Source organism: Anoplophora glabripennis, unplaced genomic scaffold (assembly GCF_000390285.2).
Source record: "Anoplophora glabripennis isolate ALB-LARVAE unplaced genomic scaffold, Agla_2.0 scaffold766, whole genome shotgun sequence".
In the NCBI taxonomy this organism is placed as follows: Eukaryota; Metazoa; Arthropoda; class Insecta; order Coleoptera; family Cerambycidae; genus Anoplophora; species Anoplophora glabripennis.
In genome coordinates, this window is record NW_019416895.1 from 5,200 (window position 1) to 29,794 (window position 24,595).

Sequence of the window (24,595 nt, forward strand, 5' to 3'; positions counted from 1 at the left end):
AGTTATAAAGAATTCGGAGGTAAAAACCCTGAGTAACTGGACTATAATATGTTATCATGGAGCAAGCAGATATTCACTAAAATCTCTTGTCGTCTTTTTGAGGCTTTTTGCACCCTTAATAAGTGGTAAAAATTTCAGCACGAAAGCTTCATTAGTTTGGCGTTGACGGAATTTGTTATCTAAGAAGATGCTATTTTCAGTTGATTTTTCCCAAGCTCAAAGGCGTTGTAGAGTTTCGATCATTAGTTGTTTTTGTACCTAAATAGTTGTATTGACATATGCATTTACTAATAATTTCATTTTTCAAATTTAATTTGTTTAAAACTTAGGTACTTTGAAAAAATGTTAATATTTATTAAATTATTAAAAGCAATTATTATAAAATGAAATAAAGCTAGGTAGGTTGTAGGTATAAGTACGTGAAAAATTGCAAAAATATTCAAAATTTTCTAATATATAATAATTTAATAAATAATAATTCTGTTTTTATATAATTTATTTGAATTATAAATTTGGAAGGAGGCACTTACAATTAGAAACATACAAAACTTAATTCTTAGATAGCATATGACAGGCAAGTCCTTATAATAAATATATTCATCTTTTTTTGGTGTAACTTATTACAAAAAATATACAATTCGTGCATTTTATACCTTATGGTGATATAACAAGTAACAAACAAAGCGTGTTTTATTGCCATCTTTAACAAAGATGTGGATTTTATAATCGATATATTATACAACAGTCATAGTCATATGGAAATTATTATTTCTAACGCAAAGTGCTCTCTTTTTCTTAATTTGTTTACATAATGTTATAATTTTTATACTATAACATATTATGTAATTACAAATTAGGTATTTCAAAATATACACACTTCAATAACCCATGACTTGAACAGTTAACTAGGGTGCTCCAATGGCGCAAAGCGTTGAGCGTTGGCCTTTCGTGCGAGAGGTAGTGGGTTCGATTCCCGATGCAGGCATATAGACTTTTTTATATTTATTTCTATTTCAAATAACGTGAATTATGATCGGCAGACAAATGCAGATAAAATTCGACAAGATTATTCTCAAACTATAAGAAATTTTAAACACCGCACCGCTGGGCTGTAGTAAACACGACGATGCAATGTTGCCATATTAAAGGATATTGAACTTACAATAATTAGGTATAGATTTAGTACTTTCAGCCCACTTATTGTAGCTGAAAATATAGTAATACATCCGATTTTTTTATAACTGCTTCGATTTTTCTCAAAATTTAGAATTAGGTTCATCTTACCCCCCACTTCAAAACATATATGGGCTAGGTGTGCTTTTTGTTTTTGAGGGGGAAACCACCCCTTATTGGAAAAAATCTTTTTTATTTATGCAGTATGAGTAATTTCATGTGCTATCTAACATGTGTCTCAAATTTTCAACCCGGAAAAACCTCTAAAAACCACCCCTTTGGATGAAAATGATATAATTTTTTTTTTTCAACTTGGAAGGTTTTAATCATGCATTTTGATCAAATTAAAATTGATTTGTGATTAAAAAATCTTTTTTATCGATTCCAACTTTTCAACCCTTGAAAAATACCCCTTCTTTCGAAAATAAAATCAAAAAATATTATTGAAGGAGTAGAAACATTTTAAATGTGCATTCGTATATTTTTCTAAAATTATCACCTATACAGTGTTTATTTTTTTGACGATAACTTTCTTACTTTTTAAGATTTTTAATCGCACAAAGGCTCATTTTGCAGGGAAATGTTAGGGCTACGTGAACTGTCGAGTTGATATTTTTTAAGCCCTTCATTTGTAAGTTTGAAGGGTTTAAAGGGCTCGAAAAGGGTAATTGTCTCATTTATATAATAACTTAAAATGGCGATATCTCTATTAATATTAATTTTAGAGGAATAATAAAAAACAAGCAAAATCTTCAGCAAAGATAAAGCTAAATTTTTTACCCTTGTATTTTTTTCGTTCACTCTTTAATTTTTAAGTTACAGCGTAAAAATTGATTATTTTTAAAAAATTGGAAAAATTAACATTTTCAAAAATTAAGTTATTTTTGGAAATCATGCTTTGTAAGTGAGCCAAAAATCCAGAACATATTCTTAGAACATAAATGAATTAATCTGTAAATGGATTGCATTTAATTTTAATTCTGTCGCCAAAGGCACCGATTTATTTATTAATTTTTTCTTAAAAAAAATGAGACTATCATGTTGTTTCGATCATATTTCCGTTAATTTTGATTCTAAAGACTTTTAAAACAGCGCATTTTAAAGGTTTTTCAAAGTACTTTAAAAAAGGTGCAAATAGTTTTTTCCTAATATTTATGGTATTGGCGTTATTTAACGTTAACTGGTTCCAATTTAGTTTTTAGGTAAAATATAATAATGTTTCAAAATCCATAACTCGGTTTATATTGCAATTAGAGAAAAACAAAATTATGCCATTAGATTTGTTTTTTATTACCTTTCATTTTGTTCATTACAACTTTTTCGTTAAATCCATGGTTTCAGAGTTATTTGCAAAAAACTGTCCGAAAACAAGCACTTTTTCAGTAAAAAATCAATACTCTCGCCAAATTTCGGCTCATAATATTAATAATTAAGGTGGTCACTGCGATTAAATAAAAAAAAAATTATCTCAGCTTCTAATCAACTTAAAACGATTTTTTTTTTAATTTGAAGAAAAATAGTACTAACTAAACTATAGAGGTTAATTTTTTATTTTATAAAATTACCTATCTTAACAATTTAACAAATATTAACATTTTTTTAGTCATTTTTAAACAAATTAAATTTGAAAAATTAAATTCTCAGTAAATGCATATGTCAATACAACTATTTAGGTAAAAAAACAACTAATGATCGTAACCCTACAACGCCTTTGAGCTTGGGAAAAATGAATTGAAAATATCATCTTAGATAACAAATTCCGCCAACGCCAAACTAATGAAGCTTTCGGGCTGAAATTTTTACCACTTATTAAGGGTGCAAAAGCCTCAAAAATCCTGAATTACAAGTGTCTGCGATGAAAATTGCATTAATTATTAGCAATTGAGGAAAACGGCCATTTTCGACCATTTTTGAGCTCTTGCGCATAAACAAATTGTCGGAATTTAATCGGACTTGTCTCATTTTATAGGCTTATTTAAAACCTACCTTTTTTGTATAAACGTTTTTTCTCTATGAATAAGAGTTTTTTTACGGGAGTGGAAAAACCACTTTTCCATAACTTTGACCATTGTTTTAACAAAGTTTCCCAACTAGTCTCGAGTTGATTTTTTGATATTTTGTTTATAACACGTTTCTGAACAATATTCCGCAAAAAGCTTTCAATAGTATTTTTTTCCCGAAAAAAAGCTACGATTTGTTCTTACTGGAAAACCAAATTGAGAACAGAAAAGGAGGAATGCTGTTCTCGTACGTCTCGTTCCATTTTAATTTTTTTTTTGATATCCAACAATTTTCTGCTTGTAAAAATGTTTTATTTGTACAAGTGTCGTATCTTCAGGATATAAAAATCCTTAAAAATTTGTTTCCAAGAAAATTTTCTCAATAATTAATTTTAACTTAACGGTTCAATTTTTAAATTCTTACTAAAAATTTTCAATGTATTTTCTTACGTAATTCTGACATTTTAAAACAGCACGTAAAAAAAGCCACGATAGACGAGACCTCACTATTTCTGCACTTTCATTCACGTGGCCTCCTTACGATTGGAATTAATGCAAAAATTGCAAGATCTTACTATCGCGGCTATTTTTGTACGTTGCAAATTTCAACGAAGGTAAACGTTCATTTTCGCCGTGGGAAAAATAAAAATCTGCGCTCATTTTCAAGACCGATTTATTTCAAAATTCTTAATATTACAAAGTCTATTGAATTAACAGTAAGTAATTAATCAGTAATAAATTACAACCAATTGGCAAAAGTGTTCAGTTAGAACGGAATAATTCATTTCCCTCACAAATAAAAATGCCTTCGCATAATAAATCAAAACGATGTTCTAACTGACCGTAAAGCTACTGTATATAAAAAAAAAAAAGGAATCTGAACTCCTAGCGGCAGTAAAAATATACACAATAAATCCTGCCTCTTTCGATATAATTATATATATAAAATAAAATATGTATCACTTAGGGTATTCCTTACATTACACCTACAATAATACTGACACCAGGAAATAAATTAAACACCGTTTTTCTTTTAACGAAATAATTACCACAAATTAATGAATTTTAGTGTTGTACAAAGTTGCGAAACTCCATCACAGTTCATTCAATCCATCCATCAATCACATCCACAAACCAGATTAGCCGTTTTCAGATAAATTATGTCCATCTTCCTGTGTCAGCTGCTTCGTTCCTTAGTCAGATCTCTATTTCACTGTAAAATTAATGTAAGTTAGCGTTTCGACAGAAAAATACATGAGATAAAGGCGAAACTAATCATTCTACCTATCCGCCCCTACAGGAGGTCCAGAAACTGCTATCCTTGCCTGCTAACCCTGCTGGGACGTTTGAACTACTCCGTCAGATGATTTTTTTTTTTTTAACACGACCACGATTAATTTATCATTGTGCCGAGTAAATGAAACGGCACAGTTCGCTTTCCGTTTAATACTTTTAGGCGTCGATACGGGCCGCTACGTCTAAAGTAATTTGAAACCGTCCCATTCGGGCTTCGCTGTTTGAATTATTTTAATGATTGGCAAGGAATATAGTGTTTGTGAAACGATTCCGTTGGACTAGAGTTCATACCGGTAAAAGACATAAAAGGAATCCACTCTTACAGCTGCCGTACCGGGTATTTTTATTACACGACTCAAGTTTTATAATCGACAGGTCTTTTTTAAAAGTGTACTTTTTTTCCAATAATAAAAGAAATCCCAAAAAATTGTTTGACGAAAAAAAAACACCACTTAAACTTATTCTGAGGGTACTATCGAGTTTTCAAACAAGGAATTCATTATTTAAGAGTAGAACCATTATAATTTTTTGCCCACAGTTTCTGGACACCCTGTATATGAGTAACTAAATAACGAAACTTTAATAAAAAAAAAATAATCAAAATAAAATAGTGTTATTCCATGTGTTCGATGATTTATAAGACGGCAAACACTTTATTTGTTACATGCTGTTTTCTCCGTTTTGGCCGTCTTTTTATTTTAGACCCATAAAAAAAATAAAATAAAATCATAGTTAACGCGTAATTCCCTTGTAAATAAAAAATAAATGTATTTGAAATAGTCTCGACATAGACAGAAATATGTGGGAAACGAGATGTGCAGTGGGTCTATTTGATATCAGAGTGCAACTAGAACTGGGACGTTTGAACTACTCCAACAGTTTTTTTTTTCTTCTAACACAAGACATACTGAAAATTAAATGTTCAACAAAAATCAACTTTTACAGCTGCCGTTACGGGTATTTTTATTACACGATTCAAGTTTTACAATCGACAGGTCTTTTTTAAAGGTGTAGTTTTTTTCCAATAATAAAAGAAATTCCAAAAAATTGTTTAGACGAAAAAAAACACCACTTAAACTTATTCTGAGGGTACTATCGACTTTTCAAACAAGGAATTATTATTTTTAAGAGTAGAACCATTATAATTTTGTGCCCACAGTTTCTGGACACCCTGTATATGAGTAACTAAATAACAAAACTTTAATAAAAAAAATAATCAAAATAAAATAGTGTTATTCGATGTGTTCGATGATTTATAAGACGGCAAACACTTTATTTGTTACATGCTGTTTTCACCGTTTTGTCCGTCTTTTTATTTTAGACCCATAAAAAAAAATAAAATAAAATCACATAGTTAACGCGTAATTCCCTTGTAAATAAAAAATAAATGTATTTGAAATAGTCTCGACATAGACAGAAATATGTGGGAAACGAGATGTGCAGTGGGTCTATTTGCTATCAGAGTGCAACTAGAACTGGGACGTTTGAACTACTCCATCAGTTTTTTTTTTTCTTCTAACACAAGACATACTGAAAATTAAATGTTCAATAGAAATCAACTTTTACGGCTGCCGTTACGGGTATTTTTATTACACGAACTAATGTTTATAATCCGTGTATGACCAAACAAAAATACAAACACAAATATTTCCCACATCATTGGTCTACATATATCTCAAACACATTTCGTTGTATAATTTTCCGGTCCTCCCCGCACACCGCGTTTTATTTGTAAGTACCGTTCTTAAAAAAAAAATCGTATAAATAAAAATCACGATCCATGCATTATCAACGTAAATCGCTTTCTAAAAAAGAAAAATTGTACTCCAACAAGCTACAAGGGTTAATTTTTAAATTAAATGAACTACCTGCCATTACAGGCTCGGGATTTTTCTCCTTTTTAGCGTTAGACTGTGTAGATTGTGATGCTGGTTTTGAACTACTACTTGCGTTACTTTGCGCAGGGATCGAGGCCTGATTCGAAGTATTACTCGAGGAATTTTGAGTGGTCTGCTGCCTCTGATTTTGGTCCGAACGATTACCTTGCTGCTGCTGCTGGTCTCGGCGCTGGGGTGGCCTGTAATTGCCGCGGTATCCCCCGCGGTAGTTCATACCTCTGAAACCTCCTCTTCCTCGGTAACTGACAAAAAAAAAATAATGTGCTCGTGAAATAGTCGAAGGCAGGCTTAAACTTACAAAAAAATAACAAACTATCAAAAAAATTGAACCCCCATATTTTTACAATTTTTTAATTAGGTACAAACGATTTTTTTTAATGAGATTTTCTTGTAAAATCACTTTGTCCTTCGACTGTCTCACATTTTATCAAACACCCTGTATATCGAAATCTAAATTCGCGTACAGTCTTAAAAAAATTATGTTTATATGATCTACGAAAAAAAAAAAAATCTAGTCTAGCAGTAATCCATGAACGTACTGTATATATTTCCTATTATTAAAAAAATCATATTACTATCCACAATTTGAAACGAGAAAATCCGCAACTTAATTCGGAAACGTGCATTTTAAAATAAATCGCAAAGCACTCACTTTCCCCTCCTTGTAGCCGCCACGCCAAACGTCTCAGAGTTAAGCTTACGCTCGACACGCCAGTCAGTTCGTTGGGACTTGCCCTTGGCACGCTCCACAGCCTCGCAGGAGATCTTATCGAAGAACGACTTGCTCTTGTCGTAATACACCTCGTGTTCCTCCTCCTGTTCCGTTTCGCCCGCGCCCGTCTCGTTGCCAGAATCGTCCTTCTTGTCCACGTCGCCGTTGATCTCGCTCTTCGTGCTCGAACTTCCCGCCTCGTCCAGTTTCACCTGCAAAATCAAATCTCGTTAAAGAGAAATAGTCGTGGCGGGTTAAGTAGCATCTCGCGGGATCCCGAGATTTCGAAATCCGGGGATACCGGTTCGTATCGTGAGACCGACCTCAAACGTACCAAAAAGAAATCGTTAACTAGCGAGTTCGATCTCCGGATCCCGATATTCAAAAAATCCCGTCGCCACAGACATTTTTACGTTTCAAAACCCGAAATTGATTCCATAAATCACAAAATAACGCCAAAATCTGATTGCTGTGACTTTTTCTTAAGCTCTTGCCAGAAGAATTCGCAATTTCGGTTCGTACAGCTTCATTTCCGAAATTCCACGAACTTCATGCAATGTCGCGTCCATTTCAAACGTTGTCGAGGTGAAACTCGGCATAAAGGGTTCGGTTTCTTCGGAACGAATCTAACAATGCCCCGTTATTTTTCTACGAGTTCTGATTAGCCAAATATGTATCAAGGGTGTATATGTATCAAGGGGTATAGAGGCTCTCCGACTAGTGCTGGAAAATGTTCGAGCAGTTACTCGTGGAGAATTTTCGTTAAGCACAAACAAAGATAAATGTAAGTGACATGTGAATTTATGTTCTGCATGAAATAATTTTTATAAAATTAAGAAAAATACGGATATTTTACAATTTTTAAAAAATAAAACATCATTTTCATCAAAATGTTGAATGTTCTCTCCAATATCCTACAAAATGTAAAGTATTTTAAAAAGTAGTTCATTTGAATCGTGTCAGATGCAACCGCCTCATCCTTAATAAACGTACGCAAACCAAAACACTGAAATTCTTTAAATAATAATAATAATAATAATACCTTGCCCAGCTGACTCCTCAACTCCTCGAATTCGGTGTTGGCCTGCTCAAAGTCATAGTCGTTTTCGAACTTCAGCGTGTTCTTAGGCTTTCCGCTGCCCTGATTCTGTTGATTCTGGTTGGACCTGTAGCCGCCTCCGCCGCCGCCACCCCGGGACCTACCCCTGGGCCTCGCGGGTCCCCTGTTGTTGCTCCAATTGCCGCCCCTCTGATTGCCCTGGCTGTTTTGATTGCCCTGGTAACCCTGGTACCCCTGTCCCTGGTAGCTCGCCTGATTGTTCTGGTTGCGGTTCGGCCCGGACCTGTTCTGGTTCTGTACGGTATTTAGTTTATTAGTTTTGAGAAAAGAAAAAATAAAACGGCGATTTGAAATACACGCATTTTTGGAAAATTTCATAATTTTTGCTTAAACGATAATTATGCATGTTAGATTTGGAATTATTTGAAAATTTTGTTATATTTCGATTTAGGTATTAATTTTAAATAAATTAGTGAAATAAATTTTACATCACGTCTTCTACACAAAAAACGGCAAAGTCCAAATGGCCAAACTGACAGAGAGCAACCTGCTATTACATCGCTACTACCGACCGAAGACCCGAAACATTTTTTAAACAGATGCACAAAAAAAATATTTTTACTATTTAACCCGATGTCCGAACAACTTTTTCTCCATCTTTTCGGGAAATACGAAAAACCCGCAAAACCGTCGCAATTGCCCCGCCCTGCACAGTAACGAAATAAATAATCACCTGGACGCCATCCCTAGAATCTCTCCTTTCCCTGGAGACCCTCCTCTGCTGGTTGCGTTGCCCCGGCGGCTGAATTGGTTTAACCACCTTCTTGTCATCCCGTTTACTGCCTCCCGCCTGTACTCCCTGATCGGCAGTAGGAGATTTCCTGGAGCCCAAGCTGGCCGGCGTCGTGCTCCTCGATCCTCCGATTAAATCTAAAACAGACGCTACGAAACTGAGACGTCTAGAAGGTTTAAAAGCCGATACGCTTCATAAGACATTAGGCAAAGCTACAGGCATTCCCACAAAACCTAATTTTTTATGTTAATTTACTCGTGCAAGCGAAATAATAAGTTTTTGCATCGGCGGACGAGGATACGGTCAGTGTTGAACGTTGAACGTTCGTCAAGTGGTATAGAAATAAACATTTTCGTCTTTTTTTTGTTTCAATGGTAGTGAAAAATTTCTTTGACTCAAATAATTTTTCAAATTCCAAACAAAGAGTTTATAAAACTTGTTTACAAACATTTTGCAATTCTGCGATTTCTGCTATCATTGACAATTATCAACAATCAAAGGCGAACCGTCGACTTTTATGTAAGCAAAACTTATAAATCTGATCCAAACTCTATTATGTTGAGGATTTAAGGATTTTTCAAGTATTAAAACTACAGAGATGTTGCTTACAGCTTCTATTCTATTTTTCTAACAATTTTCTTTGGCGATGACAAAAAAAGCTCTACCTTAAACTTCATACGATCAGACAAACTAATAAAATATTAACCAGCATATCTAGTAATAGCTAAAAGTAATTAATAATTCCAAAAATACAAAATAAAAATATTATTTACTCTACAACGCATTATTTCGTTTTTATCAACAAATAAATCTGATTTTTGACAGCGACTAAATTAGATTTATATCAAAAAAGCTTCGCAATGACTAATAAAATAATGAATTACAAAAAACCGGAATACAAAAATTTACTGACAAAAAAAAACGTTTAAAATAAAAACTGAAACTGTAAAACCTAAAAAAAGTACATAAACATATTTATTTAGGTATGACGACATTTTTATGATTATAAATTATTTCCGTTACTGTCAAAACGAGACGTCTGTACAAAAATACACCAAGTCTTGTTTAAATCGGACAAAGCGTTTTAAAATCATTTAAAAAAAAAAACAAAAATGTTTTGTCAACCTAATACCATCTGACAGCTAAACGAAGCAAAGCCTAAAAATAAGTTGCATTTGAAACAGCATATTTTACGGTTCCCGACATGCACCAACGGTTTTTTCTGAATCATCCTGTATATAATAATTAAGCAAAAAAATAACATGTCTGAGCATTTTTCGTTACCGTCTTTATTCAATTTGTTAATTTTCCCCACACGTTAGGCGTTATTTATTTTAAGAAAATTGCCGTTTGGCATATATATTCAAAATGAAACGACAAAGGGTTAAAAGAAAACGCGATATAGGCGAAAGAACTAGCACCAACAAATACCATCAGCGAATCAAATTAAAAGCAATAAAAACTTAATTTTTAATTTACCCAAGATTCCAACGGTTCCAAAACTACGCAAGCTCCAAACGTTATTAGCGCTTACCACTCTAAAGCCATGTTAAACTTAGAACTACTCTACATGTACAAAAAAAAAAGACTCCGAGCGAAGCCACACTAATCAGCGCCCAGCAAATTAAATAAATTCTCATTTTTTACCATGGTCGTTTGTAGGCCGAGGTGGCTCAACAGTGGGAGAAAGGACAGAGGATGTTGGTTCTGGCCCCGGTATTATCAACTCACTTGGCTTACCGCCGCCGAGACCTCTGGCGTCCCGCTGGATACCAAGACCGGGACCCATTCCGGCGTTCATACCTCCCAACAGTCCTATATTGCCGTAGGCGCTGGCGAACTGGCCGATCTGAGGCCCCATCGGGCCCAATATGGGATGAGTCTGGAAAGGCTGCCCGCCCAGGGTCGGCGGGGCGGACAGCTGCATGATGGCCGGATCGTTGAGCGGCTGCGGGTGCGGGTGGGTGACACTGTTCACCACCCTTATGTCCTTGATGTCGGAGCCCCTGAATAAGATGTAGTCGTAGACTTGATTTTGGGCCGGTACGGGATATTGGGTCTCTCTGTCTTCTGTCCCGAAGGAACGCACTATAAAAGAGGGGAAATCGTGCTTAAAAAAAAAACAGCAGCATCCGAATTTTTTTCTTTTCGACACTGACATTTCATAATAAACATGCAATACATTTCTTTGAAATTGCAACTGAAACCAAAAATTTATAACATACTTCAAGTTCAGTCACCTCAAAAATTTGTTATTACATCAAAGTAAATCGATTTGTTTACATATTAATACAAGTATGCATAAATTATCAGTATTGTGATCAAAAGAACAATTTTGTGAATTCAGTAGCCTTGCAATTAAAACCGATTAAAAATTGTATACAATTCGAAATACGTGTTAATAGTGATCTGATAAGTTGTAAAATATACAACAAAAAATAATATTTTTTATACTTCCAACTTTTTTTAATCAAATTCTTAAAGATACGTTTTATATACATGGCATATGACCTAATAAATAGTTAATTAGTTGTCTAGAATTTGCAATCATTTAGAATATTACAAATGATTGCAATTTTACGAGAACTTTTTTTTGTGTTATTTGTACACAACATAAATTTACATGTTTACTGTTTTATATGGTGAAGCTGTAATATGTGAAATGTTAAAAATAGAGGCATTAATTATAGAACTACCTACTTATATGACAAATATATAAATTTATACAAGGCAGATAATATAAAATATCTTCTTACCGGATGCCAAAGCTATTGTGCATTCTTGAGGATCAACTGTAAATAAACGTCCCTCATACCGGATATCTGCCTTCGATATTAAACTTATTTTGGAGCCTAACTCCGGCATTCCAGTTGTCATCTTGAAACAAAACTTTTTATTATACTTTCAGGACGATGTCAACCGATTCTCCTAGCAGACTAAACAATTTTACTACAATTCGAACAATCGTCAATGGCGTACCCAAAACAGCTGGAAGAAGTGACGTATCATCGTCAGGTGTACCAACAACGGATCGCCTTTTCCCTATGGGTAATTTTCTATTACGATTACGTAAACTGTCAAAGTCAAAAATTAATTTTTTTGACTTCTTGTGAATGCAAGTTTGGCTTTATATTGTCTAGGTTTTTGAAAAACATTTAATGCAATCGGCTTAAGTGTTGTATTCCTCTAGAAGTTAGCCCCCACTCGAAAGTCTCCCGGTAACTAATCACCTTCCGGATAACATGGCTGCAACTGTGGGTCGATTTTGTGGAGCTGGTCTCTTAAAATCATCTAGCACGCCTTCGATTGCCCAGGTAATGTTAATTTTTCTTTTATATTTGTTTGCATTAAATAAACCTCAACGCCTTGAGACACTTTACAAAACCCAACCTAAAACAAGTGTTATGTCATCTTCACATTTTTTTTTTGTCTTAAAATCTAATGTACCCTTTACAAATATAATTTTATTTTACAGATCAGCTCATACTCTACGAGAGATTGGTCTCGAAGCCGAAAAGCTGTAAGTAGTGTTCAAGTTCTCAGATTTCTAAATTACAAAATTATTTCAGCTTTTAGGAAGCCTAGGTGTACTAGCTGGAGGTACGGGGGCCATATTATTTGCCCTCGATAGATCGGTGAAGGCTTCTGATCTGGAATTGCATCCACCTAAAAATGTATGGGGCCACACTGGCGTTTTCAGTTCCCTCGATCATGCCAGGTGAGTGTTTATATTTTTTTACGTTGCTGCTTTACTGATAAAAAAAATCAAAGTAACATTTTTGTATTTGAATGCTATGAACTTCATAATCAATTTGTTGATTGAAACCGCTATTTTATGATACCAAAATTTTTTTTCAAAAACTTTTCGAAACGGGTAAAAGGAAAAATGTGAAGGGACCTTTTGACAGTTGCGATTTGTCAATTTGACAACTAATGTATGTGTTATCAATGTACGTAAATTAATTTGCTTATCTTATGAAAAAAGTTGTTTCCACTTGTTTTTTGCACGGATCAGTACTCGAAAAATTATAACGTAACACATTAAACGGCAATACAATATTTCCAGCATTCGAAGGGGCTACGAGGTGTACAAACAGGTTTGCGCGGCTTGTCACTCGATGAGGTTCATAGCATATCGTAATTTGATCGGAGTGTCTCATACCGAGGAGGAAGCTAAAGCTGAGGCAGAGGAACAAATGATGACCGATGGACCCGACGAATCCGGGAACTTTTTCCAGAGGCCTGGAAAGTTGTCCGATTATTTCCCCAATCCGTACGCTAATGAAGAGGCGGCGCGCGCCGCCAATAACGGCGCTTTCCCCCCGGACCTTAGCTACATTACGTCTGCCCGTCACGGAGGTAATTGTTTGGGTTATAGACAGGGTGTTTGGGAGCTATGAGCAGACAATTTAGGTGATGAGTTTGTGAAAATAATTCAGTATTAATGGAGAAGGCTTAATAATTAATGTTTTGCCGTAATTTTTTTTCAGTTAAGTGATGTTTTTCAAATTTATTTGCTCATGGTTACCCGATGCCTTGTCTTAATGTTAATTTCATCCTATTCGTAAAATTTATTTTCTTGTTTAACTTTAAGCGTTGAATTGGGAACGACAATGATGTGGAAAAAGATGTATTTTTGACGAGATTTTTTCCATATCTTTGACGTAGTTAAATTAGTTAAGTTAATTGTTGCTTCTAACACATCATAATTTCGTTTTCTCAATTTCTGTCATGAAAACTGATTTTTTTTTAATCCTTTTTTTCATAAATTTTCACACAAATTTAATAATGACGACACACAAACACCGTACCGTCGCAAAACACTAAAATAAATAACTTTATAAGATTATACATGTTGATAGAATCTCAAATTAAACAGTGTTTTAAAGAAATGCTAACAGTCACATTATTTATTAAATACTTTTAAAGTCTTGCTAAAGCAAATGAATGTAGTACATATTACTAAGGTATTAGTAGAATTACACTGGTATAGTTTTGATAGTATCTTTAATAATAAGGGAGATATAGGTAAGGTGTGCCTAGTAACGATAATTATTAAACAAAGCATATTTTGCATAGCCAACTATATAGAACATTGACACCAGTTTTTGTTTAGCAATGCATTTGTTTTAAATCATGGCCTATTTTATCTGATTTTCTTTTTTTTATAACGGTCTTATGTAATTGTACAGGGTCTCCCGAAATTAATGCAACAAAATTTGGTCACAGATCCTTAAGACAAAAAGCTAAAAAGCCATTGAATTTAGAAACCTTTTCGTCTTTTGTCACTTTTTTCGTAAAACACAATGCTTTCTAGAAAAATGGCAAAATGTGGTCAAATTCATATCGTGATTTGCCATTTTTCTCGAAAACATTGCATTTTACGAAAAAAAATATAAAGAGACAAAACAGTTTCTAGCGAACTAATAATTTTTATGGAATTCAAATATGCGACCAAATTTTTTTGACCACAAAGATAAGGAGGTTCACGAAAAAGTGTCTTAAGGTGGTTCCCCCGGCAAAAAACGTAGCGTAGGGATTTCAGGGGGCTGTAACTCCGAAAGACCGGGCCGCTTGGCAAAAAAAATACCGGTCTCTAAATTCGTCTTAAGAATTTGGGTCCAAATTTTGTTGCATTAATTTCCGAACACCCTGTATTACTTTTCGAGATAAGTATGAAAAACTATCAGAACACACTTAACGTTTTAGAAAAAAGACACTGCCTGATACTTTTTAATCAGTAATTTCCTTATTTCAGGTGAAGATTACATCTTCGCGCTATTGACCGGTTATTGCGATGCTCCCGCTGGGATCGCCCTTCGCGAGGGTCAGTACTACAACCCGTACTTCCCTGGCGGGGCCATTTCGATGGCCCAGGCGCTGTTCAACGAGGTCATCGAGTATTCGGACGGCACCCCCGCCACCGCCAGTCAGTTAGCTAAAGACGTCTCCACTTTCCTTAAGTGGACGGCGGAACCGGAACACGACGATCGTAAAAAGATGCTGCTTAAATCCATAGCCATCTTGTCGTTACTCACCGCCCTGACTTACTACATAAAAAGGTTTAAGTGGATGAACATCAAAACGCGTAAAATCGAGTTCAGACCGAAGAAGTAAGCCTGCGAGGACGTTCCGTATTTAGCATGACATGTCATTACTGATAGTTGGAAATTTATTTAATTAAGCTTAATGATTTTATTACGATGTATATATTTGGAATTCAATAAAAATGGGTACAGTTCATCCGGTACTGCCAACCGTTTACAGGTTTTATTGTTTATGTCCAGTGTTTGATGTCACGTAATTTGTTACAATAAATTGTACGAAACTCGATTAATTTTTTAATAAAACCCAAAAGACGTCAATTTGTTAATGTACGAATTTGTACATGAAGCAATCGTCCGCACCTCAGTGAGCGATCGTATGCCGAACACATCTGGAAATAATAATTAATCGAAAAATGTGTTTTCGAATATTTAAGCATATACAGCAAAATAAATATTACGTTTGGCGAGAGAGAGAGAGAATATTACGTACCTTCATGGTAGGTATCTCTCTCCTCGCCTTATAATGCGCCCAGCCGTTGGGAGGACACCTCCTGTAGTATACGCTCGAAGTGAGTAATCGAACGCCATTTTTTCATAGTCTTCCTTGAACCTCCCAGAGCGACTTTGACAATTTGTACCCAGGTTTTTCGAGCGTGCTCTCTTGAACTAAAATAATGCCATTGTTATACCGGAAGTCGCCATCTTCTTCTGTATTTTAAACGAATCACCCTATATATTTTTGCATATTTGGATTCTATACGTAATTTTAGGGCTTCACTATATTTATCTCTAATGGTCTTCGAGATATATCAGTTCTATCAAAAAAGGTCGCTTTTCGATAACCTAATTCAAAATTGCCTGTATTTTACATTGTTAAACACTGTAGAGAGAAAAAACGATAGGTTGGGTATTCGCTCTATCTCTCTAATCATTGTGCAAGGACTGGCGTTAGCCAATCATGTGTCTGCGCGAGAGAGAAAGGATGCACTCGAACTATCTCTTTCTCTCTCTGTTACTCGTCTACAAAGTCACCATAAGTATGATTACTCCATGTAGTGTATACTCTAAGACTCAACGAAGTGTAAATTTTATTTTTAAGCCTTCATATTTGTATCTAGAACACTCTCAGATCTCGATATTAACTTAATTTGTTTTCTTTTCAGTTCTTGTAGCAGTTTTTTTATCTGATTGGTATAACTTGGCAGTTGGTACGGTGATGTACAACTACAACGTGAAGTAATCTTCACACCAACCTAACAGCGTAAAATTTATAGAATTGTCAAGCTGTAGTAAAAGTTATTGGGCTGCATGATCGTAAAATATAAAATATACTTTTACCTTAGCATTTGAAAGTATTGGGTTTTTGTGTATTTTAAGGGTGGAAAATAGCCATTCGTTTTAATTGTATTTCTATAATTACCAATCTGAAAAAGGTAATAATTATTGGTGATTCATAATGGCGACTCCGTCAACCGGTGTAGGTAAGAGATTTATTATTTTTATTTATTCGGAGTACGTTATTATAATATTTGGGGAGTATGTGCAGGATATTACTAATTTTTGAAATATTCCAGTGGTTCCTCGAAATTTTCGTTTGCTTGAAGAATTGGAAGCAGGACAAAAGGGTGTCTCTGATGGGACAATTAGTTGGGGTTTAGAAAACGATGATGACATGACACTCACGCATTGGATGGGCATGATTATTGGCCCCCCTCGGACGCCATACGAAAATAGAATGTACTCGGTAAAAATTGAATGCGGCCAGAAATATCCGGATGATGCACCAACAGCAAAATTCATATCTAGAATTAATATTAACTGTATCAATAGCAACACTGGTGTGGTAAGTTGTGAATTTATATTGCTAACGTATCAAAAGTCTTGTACAAAATAATTGCTCTTTCGGTTACTAAGTCGGACGGGAGCCAAAGATCTTTCCAAATGTGTTTAACACGTGCTAGAACAAAAATTTGTTATCAGGATAATGTTTAAACAAATAGTTTTGGAATATGTTACCCATGTTTATACTTTTTTGGTGGTACCTTGATTTTGCTGTGAAATATGACTTAACATATTAACTAAATTCAAAAAAATTTGCGTCCACGAAATGGGGCAACATAGAATAACCTAAAATATTTTGTGTTGATTTATAAGTAGTAGAATTTCTTTGAATTCCTTAAATGTACCATAGTTTTTCTTCATTGATGCACTCCGCCGATGTCATTGTTCTTTTTCTCGGACTGTTAAATCGATTTTCAGGTGGACAACAGGCAGGTCCCTGTATTAGCGAGATGGCAGAGAGATTACACTATTAAAACGGTACTGCAGGAGTTGCGCAGACTAATGACGTTGAAAGAGAACATGAAGCTAACACAGCCTCCCGAGGGTAGCTGCTTTTAGCCCTTAGGTGAACGGAGTACGTCCCTTTTGCCCTCTGTCGCAACCTGTCCTATAAATGTGGATACCTGCACTACCCAGTCATGTCGTCTGCTCTAGCGAATCCTACTTTCAAGGTTTATACAGTTGTACCTACTTTCAAAAATATCACACCCGTAATTTTCGTCATCGTGGATTTTTAAAAAGTCGCAGCAAACGTTCACAGTCAACAGGAGTGTACAGCTTTATAAGCCCGACCGCTAAATTATTTTTAAGTCTTATACATTATTATATTTGTTGTAAGTTTATATCGTCAAGCATTTATAGGCTGTACCGCTTATACAATTTATGTTCAAAATAAATGTAGGATGTGTTGCCAATAACTGAGCAGGTTTATTTTTATTATTAACGTTGAACAACTTTGTGATTGTAAGGTATAATCAAATACATACATTTGTAACTATCTAATTTTTATTATTTTGTATCTTAAAGAATATTACAATTTTATTTATAACTCATATGATTGAATAAAAATGTGTAAAATCTTCATTTTCAATTTGATGCAAACGAAATTGATTGCAAATTCGGATCTAAACTGTAACAAAAACTCGGAAGACATGTCGCTTATACTTTTCACAGTGATGGTGAGATATAATCTGCAAAGTATGTGTCATCTTAAATGTCGGTGTAAATTGATGCCTACTGACAAAATGACCTACTAATCTGTAGGTACTACGAGAGCATGAACTTGTTTTTAGTGCACAATAATATTGCAATTTTTCTGTTATTCTTTATTTCTAGTGAACAATTTTTATCGCCATAAAATATGGAGCTTCTAAGATTGTAATAAACCACATTTTAAATTTTCATTAAGAATAATGACGGTTCACCAAAAACAACTGTTTTAGAACGCAATTCAAATTTGTTCTTGATAAACAATAGCCTTCTAGATGTATTTTTTGCACCAATTACATTAATTCAGTTGGCGAACCATGGCCTGCTACGATTTTTCATAAAACGAGTTAAGGATTTGTTTTACTAAAAATCTGGCTACACAATATTTGTCAGCGTCAGTAACAAAAACCCTTATATCTTAAATATCTTCAATTTAAAGTGCAGTATAGTTTTTTTAGAAGACTTAAAATTTATTCCCGGGTAAGTAAAAAAATCCAGGAGGCACTGAAAATGACAAATGACAATTACTGACACTGCTGACTATAAGATTATATAGCCCACTTATGTATTTTCTTAATTTTAGCAAGGAGGTACAAATTTTTAATATTAGGCGTATATAACTCAACGCTATTTACTAATTGTAATCAAGTCAGTAAAAGGCAAATTTTTATCAGGTATTTCAACTGCCTCCTTGATTTTTTTGTTTTAATTTCTGTTTTATGGCCCCCAAGGAAGATTAATAATACGAGTGTCTGTGAAATCATTTTGTTGGACTGAAGTTCCATCCAGTGCAAAAAAACGTAGCGAAATAAAAGGAATTGGCACTTACAGTTGCTGGACTGGGTATTTTTATTACATGACCTAATTTTTGTGTTCTGCATGTCAATTATTTTCTGGGAAAAACAATGTCTTTCACCATATTTCAAACTTTAGGTATTAAAAATGCACAAATATTCGAATGAATTATATTAATTATAAATTACAAAATATGTACATAATTATTTTTAATCTGTCCTCCATACAGTTTCCACTTCATCAGTTCTATACCGTTGGGTTATAAAGGAGTCTTCCCACTGCATCCGCACCCCCGCCTTAAACATCTCGGCTCCGGCGTGAGCTATCATGATTCCGTTATCAATACAGAACCTTTCGTCGGTGGCAAACAACTTTGCCCCTCTCTCCTTACACATCTGACCCATCATTTCCTGTAATCGAAGGTTACACCCGACCCCTCCGACTATTAACACTTCCGTGGAATTGCAGTGTGCCAACGCCCTCTCCGTGGTCTCCACTAGCATAGCGAAAATGATCTCTTGTAACGAGAAACACAAGTCTTCCGGCGTATATCCCGATTTTAACAGATTATTAGTTCGTTCTTCCATAAACGTTAAGATACCGGAAAAACTTACGTCCATCCCTTTCACGCAATACGGAAGTTGTACATATTTGGAGCCTTTCTTGGCTAGCTGCTCTACGTTATACCCAGGACTGGGGTCATTGGAAATCTTCAGTACTCTAGCGAATCTATCTAAGCAGTTGCCGACTGCAATATCTATGGTTTCGCCAAAAATTCTGTAGCGTTTTCGGGCGTATGCTATTATCTGCGTGTTGCCTCCACTGACGTACAATACAGTGGGATTTTTTGCTCCCGTGATGAGCCTTCCCATTTCAATATCTACCTTCGTTAAGGACAGTCAACAATTTATAAAATTTTTTTTTCGAAATGGAAAATCAATTCCGCATCAAAGCTAAATAAAAATAATTATTAAAGGATACGGCCAATACAGTGATTAACCCCTAAAATAGGTTTATTCCATAACTGAGCTACAGTTCTCGCAACAACTGCAACCGTAGCTAATGGGGCACCCATTCCGGGACCTTTTGTATAGCAAACTACATCTATTTCATCCGGTTGTAAACCCGATTCTGTTAAAGACTGCTTTAATATCGACATAACTTTCTCCCTGTGGTGTTGAGCCGTTTCTTTGGGCAAAAACCCTTCACCTGGTGGTGTGATGTAGGTTGTTCTACAGTTAGCTAGCACTTTACCATCTTTTATTATACCTACACCCAATTTATTTGCACTTCCCTCAAATCCTATTGCTGTCACCATGTTGAATTATTTCAGTATTTGTTAGGGATATCTTCTGTAGAAAACAATGTAAAAAAATATCAAAACTATTATTATAAAAATTTCTTGCGAATCCTCTTTCGACTTCTAATTTAAGGTTATGTTATTTATGAGGTTAGGAGGACACAAAGCGGGTACGATGAATATGAGTAGCTTTCCTTTTGTCAGCAGCACAGAGTTACAGTACTAAATCAGTAGCTCCATGCTGTTAATAACTACTATATTTGGAAAAAACGAGAGATACTATCAAAAATTAAACTTACTCAGGAAATGTCCAAGCTAAATACATTTCTATATAAATTGTCAGATCTCTGGTTGTATTTATTAACACATTGAGTAGTTCTGAGGAGTTCAAATGTATGAAAGGAAAACTTTATGATACATGACATTCCGCAAAGGCCGTCCGTCTCTTTTATTGTGGTGATCAGTGATTGTTCGGATTCTTTTGAGTGTATGGCAATAAGTTAGGTTAAGTTTAGAAAAATAATTTGCGTTTTCTTTTAAATAACGTAAAGACTTGAGTTATGAAGGTACTTTACCATTTCCTGAATTAATTTCAAGTATATAAAAATGGCTCTGTCGTTTTGTGGAAAACGAATTTTATTAGGAAAACCTTTGGGGGTATCTTCGAAAAGGCTTCAACATGGCTATATTATATTGTATGTTTGTATTTACTTTTATTACTTTCAGTATATGAATAATTGCATTATTTTCAGAGTTCCAGAGATTGGCGAAGAGTCACCTGAAAAGAGTCCCTTTTTTCGAAATGATGGCCTCCCCGAATTTAATAACATTACAATAGAAAATTGCAGAGCTGCAGTTGCCAAACAGACACTTGATTTTGAAGCAGGTGTAAAGCAGATAGCAAAGAACCTGACCCTGAAACCATGTGATAATGTTTTTGATGAAGTTTTCAAGCCTCTAGAAGAACTCGGCACATCATTAGAAAAGACGTGGGGTTTATCGAAAACTTTGTACTTGGGCAATAGCACCTTGATGCCCACGTCAAGTTACATGTCTATTCACGATCGTGCTAGAAGAGCCAGGGTAACAAAGTACAATAATAAAGAGATTTACGATGCTGTTAAAACTGAACTCGAAACCGACAGAGAAAGAAGTGGTGAGGAGAATAGATTATTACGAAAATTCTTTATAGAAGGAAAGTTAAACGGTTTAGAATTGGATTCTCATGGTGTAATTATTCTAAGTGGATATTTAAACAAACTGGCTCAAGAAAAAACCATATTTAAACAGAAAACGGAAGTATCAACAAAGGCGTTTTTCCATACCATAACCGATAATAATATAATAAGGGAATTTCCAGATAAATTAGTGAAAGCCATATGTTCAGATCCGAACAATCCCTTAAAAGGACCCTGGAAAGTAACCCTAGCGCCTCATGTCTATATGCCCGTCATGAGGTATTGCCCCGACCCGCAAGTCAGATGGAATCTGTGGCAAGCATTAGTAGGTAGGGGATCTGCCTACAGAGACAGGGAATTAAAGACGAGTTTAAACTTGGAAGAAATTAGATTTATAAGACGGGATATAGCGAAATTATTAAACTACGATTCATACGCTGCGATGTCGATGGAAACTAAAATGGCGGGTAGTGTATCTAAAGTCCAAGACACGTTGCACGGATTGCTACAAAGCGCCAGACCCGCTCAAGAGGAAGAGTTGAAAAACTTACACCAATTCGCCTCGGAGAGAGGGTTCAAATCAAGCAAACTAGAATTGTGGGACGTTCCTTACTGGAGAAGAAAACAGTTGAAATCGTTGTACGATTACGAGGAAGAAACTTTCAAGGAGTACTTTCCCCTACCGAAGGTATTAGAAGGTTTAATTCAGTTGTGCGAGAAATTATTCAATATTGTCATCAAGCAACGACACAACGTTTCGACCTGGCATAGAGATGTCAGGTTTTACGACATCTTCGAAAATTACAGCAGCGCACCCGTGGCCGGGTTTTACTTAGATCCGTACGCCAGATCCGAGGAGAAAATAAGAATCGAAAGCAACGGTTGGATGGTTGGAATCCAAAACCACAGCCGCATTGCCAACACCAAACCGTTAGCAGCACTGATCTTCAATTTCGATGCTCCGACCCCAGAAAAAGACTCGTATCTCACGTTCACGGAAGTTAAGTCCTTGTTTTACAAATTCGGTCATGCGATGCAACATTTGTTGACGCGAACCGACTACGCCGAATTAGCCGGTTTGTCAAACGTGGAATGGGACGCGGTCGAAATTAGCGGGAACGTCCTGGCCCACTGGCTTTATAACAAAAACGTGATAGATAGTATATCCTGCCACTGTAACAGCGGGGACACCTTGCCACAACAGAAATTCCAAACTTTATTGGCTGTCCACAAGCACATGGCTGGATTGGACTTGTCCCGTGAGCTATACTTGTCGGCTTTAGATTTAGAGTTGCATTTAACTAAAGACTTCTGGCTGGACATTATAAAAAGGTTGTGGCCGCAATACAGATGTTTCAAGTTGCACAAAATCGATTCGCATCCGCTGTCTTTTACTCAGATAGTCTCGGAAGAATGGGGAGCTGCTTACTTCAGCCACGTGTGGGCTCGAATGATAGCTGCCGACGTTTATAGTGCTTTCCACGAAGTGCAAGGGGACGAACAACAAATTTTAGACGTGGGGAAACGATTCAGAGACACGTTTTTAGCTTTAGGCGGCAGCGTACATCCTAGTCAAGTCTTCAGAGAGTTTCGTGGGAGAGACCCGTCTCCCAAGGCATTGCTTAGTTCTTTAGGGTTAAAAAAAGTGAGTTCCAAAAAGCCGATTTAATTAGTAGTTTTATTTGTGTATGTTGTTATTAATGAATACAGTAAATACATAAAACCTTAAATGGAATTGTCTATCGTTTTTAAAACATCTGCAAAGTGATCGTCCGGCATTAATTTTAAACTAGTTTTTATTTCTTCTATGCCTGGTCTGGTGAATCCAAGTTTACAGAGTGCTTCCCCTCTGCGACCTATACACAAAGCCCTTTCCTTTAGATTAAGTGTGACCTCGGGTTTTAAAAGGTCTAAAGCAGTGCTACAATCTTGAATCGCCTTATTGAAATTGCCTAGAAATGGAACAATTCATTTAACCACATATGACATACTTTATAGGTTATTTCTCACAGTATGACCTATTGCAGTAGGTACAAAATACTGCTTCATGAGTGTAAAGTGTAACAAATATCATTTACTACTAATAATTTGTTGTATACACCAGTGGGCCATCAAAAGGTAAATTGTTTAAATTTAAGAACATCTACTACAATTTGCCAGCTAGCTCTGTAATTTCTAGTTCTATTTAAAACTTCGAAATATTGTACGCATTGTCCAAAATGACGTTACTTACCTACTAATAGATGTGCTTCAGACCTAGCGATATGTAAATCGACAAACTTTGAAGCTATTTTAATGCCAAAGCTGTAGGCACTTATGGCTCCCAAGTAGTTCTTATTTTTTAAGAACTGATCCCCTTTGGCCTTAAGGAACTGAGGATTCCTTTCTTCCGGTCGAATGTCTTCGCTTATAAAACCAGCCGACCTGCGTGCTTGGGTTTGTTTCATCAACCACTCGTTTTCTTCGTCTAATTTAGACTCCCTACTGGGCGTTGGGAATTCGCGTGGAGTGAAATCTATTTCTAATGTCTTTGTACGTCTTGGTTGTGGAATAAATTCCGGTGATTTTATTGTTTTCAATGGGTGAGTGATTGTTTTCTGTTTGTTACTGTTGGTTAAATTTTGTTTGTTGCCTTTTTTGATTTTTTTAAAATTTTCTCCAATTCCGGCTGACCACTGATCGATGTCTCCTAATGCATTTGTTTTTTCCCAGTTTTTAATCTCTTCTATTTTTTCTCTTTCATTTGAATCCAATTCAATTTGTTCCCGGACTGCCACCCGTTTCAGTTCTGCTTTTTTATTTATCTTCTCTTTCTCTTGTTCTTGTATACGTACATATTCTTCCTCCAATAATTGCTTTTTTAAGTCCAGTTTTTCTTTTTTCGGTATATCGGGTTGGAGCGATTCCCATGTAATGTTTTCATTTTTCTTTAATTCAAATATAACTGTCGTATCGGTTATTTTACATTGACTGTTGTGCGCATCTATAGGATGTAACAATATTGCCTCAAAAAAATACTTTTCAAATTTTACTTTTATATATCGTTTTGAAATAGTAATATCTGCATTACGTTCTAATACTCCTTTCAGTGCAACAAAGATCATGATATCATTTGTAGTTTGTTTCCATTTGTAATCATTTATTATTATAGGCATTATTATTTGAGGCTAATGCCACTTTTGAAGCAAATGTAACTGCTTTATCAATCAAATAAGTTTCCATGGTTTCAAGATTACATGAAAAGTATCAATTTCATAACGAAAATCTATGACCCTCTGTATATTTAAAGTAC

The 24,595-nt window shown here is 35.3% G+C and overlaps 6 protein-coding genes across 10 annotated transcripts; 3 read left to right on the forward strand and 3 right to left on the reverse strand.

Moving 5' to 3' along the window:
• Window positions 1-3,829: 3,829 nt before the first annotated feature.
• LOC108915689 (protein LSM14 homolog B) lies at window positions 3,830-11,941 on the reverse strand. 5 transcript variants are annotated; one of them, XM_018721793.2, is made up of 7 exons: window positions 11,689-11,941; window positions 10,664-11,020; window positions 8,873-9,069; window positions 8,122-8,433; window positions 7,020-7,291; window positions 6,338-6,609; window positions 3,830-4,386 (listed from the first exon to the last, which is right to left on the reverse strand). In XM_018721793.2, the coding sequence occupies exons 1-7, from the start codon at window positions 11,807-11,809 to the stop codon at window positions 4,379-4,381; spliced, it is 1,539 nt and encodes a 512-aa protein (XP_018577309.1). In that variant the 5' UTR covers window positions 11,810-11,941; the 3' UTR covers window positions 3,830-4,378. The 5 variants fall into 5 exon arrangements, with proteins under 5 accessions (XP_018577309.1, XP_018577308.1, XP_018577307.1 ...); XM_018721792.2 differs by having other exon boundaries at window positions 8,873-9,081; XM_018721791.1 differs by having other exon boundaries at window positions 10,580-11,020.
• Window positions 11,942-11,977: 36 nt separating this feature from the next.
• LOC108915690 (cytochrome c1, heme protein, mitochondrial) lies at window positions 11,978-15,265 on the forward strand. The gene is made up of 5 exons (XM_018721795.1): window positions 11,978-12,246; window positions 12,408-12,452; window positions 12,502-12,650; window positions 12,999-13,291; window positions 14,691-15,265. Exons 1-5 carry the CDS (start codon window positions 12,175-12,177, stop codon window positions 15,047-15,049), a joined length of 918 nt encoding a protein of 305 aa, XP_018577311.1. The 5' UTR covers window positions 11,978-12,174; the 3' UTR covers window positions 15,050-15,265.
• A 956-nt stretch (window positions 15,266-16,221) lies between these two features.
• LOC108915685 (ubiquitin-conjugating enzyme E2 variant 2) lies at window positions 16,222-17,818 on the forward strand. The gene is made up of 3 exons (XM_018721785.1): window positions 16,222-16,460; window positions 16,554-16,822; window positions 17,239-17,818. Exons 1-3 carry the CDS (start codon window positions 16,436-16,438, stop codon window positions 17,377-17,379), a joined length of 435 nt encoding a protein of 144 aa, XP_018577301.1. The 5' UTR covers window positions 16,222-16,435; the 3' UTR covers window positions 17,380-17,818.
• A 1,163-nt stretch (window positions 17,819-18,981) lies between these two features.
• Window positions 18,982-20,276, reverse strand: LOC108915687 (probable tRNA N6-adenosine threonylcarbamoyltransferase). The gene is made up of 2 exons (XM_018721787.1): window positions 19,807-20,276; window positions 18,982-19,705 (listed from the first exon to the last, which is right to left on the reverse strand). Exons 1-2 carry the CDS (start codon window positions 20,141-20,143, stop codon window positions 19,035-19,037), a joined length of 1,008 nt encoding a protein of 335 aa, XP_018577303.1. The 5' UTR covers window positions 20,144-20,276; the 3' UTR covers window positions 18,982-19,034.
• A 320-nt stretch (window positions 20,277-20,596) lies between these two features.
• On the forward strand, window positions 20,597-23,038 carry LOC108915691 (probable cytosolic oligopeptidase A). The gene is made up of 2 exons (XM_018721796.1): window positions 20,597-20,820; window positions 20,878-23,038. Exons 1-2 carry the CDS (start codon window positions 20,732-20,734, stop codon window positions 22,970-22,972), a joined length of 2,184 nt encoding a protein of 727 aa, XP_018577312.1. The 5' UTR covers window positions 20,597-20,731; the 3' UTR covers window positions 22,973-23,038.
• LOC108915692 (dynein assembly factor 4, axonemal-like) lies at window positions 22,987-24,542 on the reverse strand. The gene is made up of 2 exons (XM_018721799.1): window positions 23,537-24,542; window positions 22,987-23,255 (listed from the first exon to the last, which is right to left on the reverse strand). Exons 1-2 carry the CDS (start codon window positions 24,456-24,458, stop codon window positions 23,029-23,031), a joined length of 1,149 nt encoding a protein of 382 aa, XP_018577315.1. The 5' UTR covers window positions 24,459-24,542; the 3' UTR covers window positions 22,987-23,028.
• Window positions 24,543-24,595: the final 53 nt, after the last annotated feature.

Coding starts and splice junctions, on each gene's coding strand:
- LOC108915689 (XM_018721790.1), bottom strand. CDS start 11,809: ATGACAACTGGAATGCCGGAGTTAGGCTCCAAAATAAGTTTAATATCG. Junction 11,021..11,688: donor CACAATAGCTTTGGCATCCG/GTAAGAAGATAT, acceptor CCTCTTTTATAG/TGCGTTCCTTCGGGACAGAA. Junction 9,082..10,579: donor TCGGCCTACAAACGACCATG/GTAAAAAATGAG, acceptor TCAGTTTCGTAG/CGTCTGTTTTAGATTTAATC.
- LOC108915690 (XM_018721795.1), top strand. CDS start 12,175: ATGGCTGCAACTGTGGGTCGATTTTGTGGAGCTGGTCTCTTAAAATCA. Junction 12,453..12,501: donor GGTCTCGAAGCCGAAAAGCT/GTAAGTAGTGTT, acceptor AAATTATTTCAG/CTTTTAGGAAGCCTAGGTGT. Junction 12,651..12,998: donor AGTTCCCTCGATCATGCCAG/GTGAGTGTTTAT, acceptor CAATATTTCCAG/CATTCGAAGGGGCTACGAGG.
- LOC108915687 (XM_018721787.1), bottom strand. CDS start 20,143: ATGGTGACAGCAATAGGATTTGAGGGAAGTGCAAATAAATTGGGTGTA. Junction 19,706..19,806: donor GGTTAATCACTGTATTGGCC/GTATCCTTTAAT, acceptor TAACGAAGGTAG/ATATTGAAATGGGAAGGCTC.
- LOC108915685 (XM_018721785.1), top strand. CDS start 16,436: ATGGCGACTCCGTCAACCGGTGTAG. Junction 16,461..16,553: donor GACTCCGTCAACCGGTGTAG/GTAAGAGATTTA, acceptor GAAATATTCCAG/TGGTTCCTCGAAATTTTCGT. Junction 16,823..17,238: donor TCAATAGCAACACTGGTGTG/GTAAGTTGTGAA, acceptor ATCGATTTTCAG/GTGGACAACAGGCAGGTCCC.
- LOC108915691 (XM_018721796.1), top strand. CDS start 20,732: ATGGCTCTGTCGTTTTGTGGAAAACGAATTTTATTAGGAAAACCTTTG. Junction 20,821..20,877: donor CAACATGGCTATATTATATT/GTATGTTTGTAT, acceptor CATTATTTTCAG/AGTTCCAGAGATTGGCGAAG.
- LOC108915692 (XM_018721799.1), bottom strand. CDS start 24,458: ATGCCTATAATAATAAATGATTACAAATGGAAACAAACTACAAATGAT. Junction 23,256..23,536: donor TGAAGCACATCTATTAGTAG/GTAAGTAACGTC, acceptor TTCCATTTCTAG/GCAATTTCAATAAGGCGATT.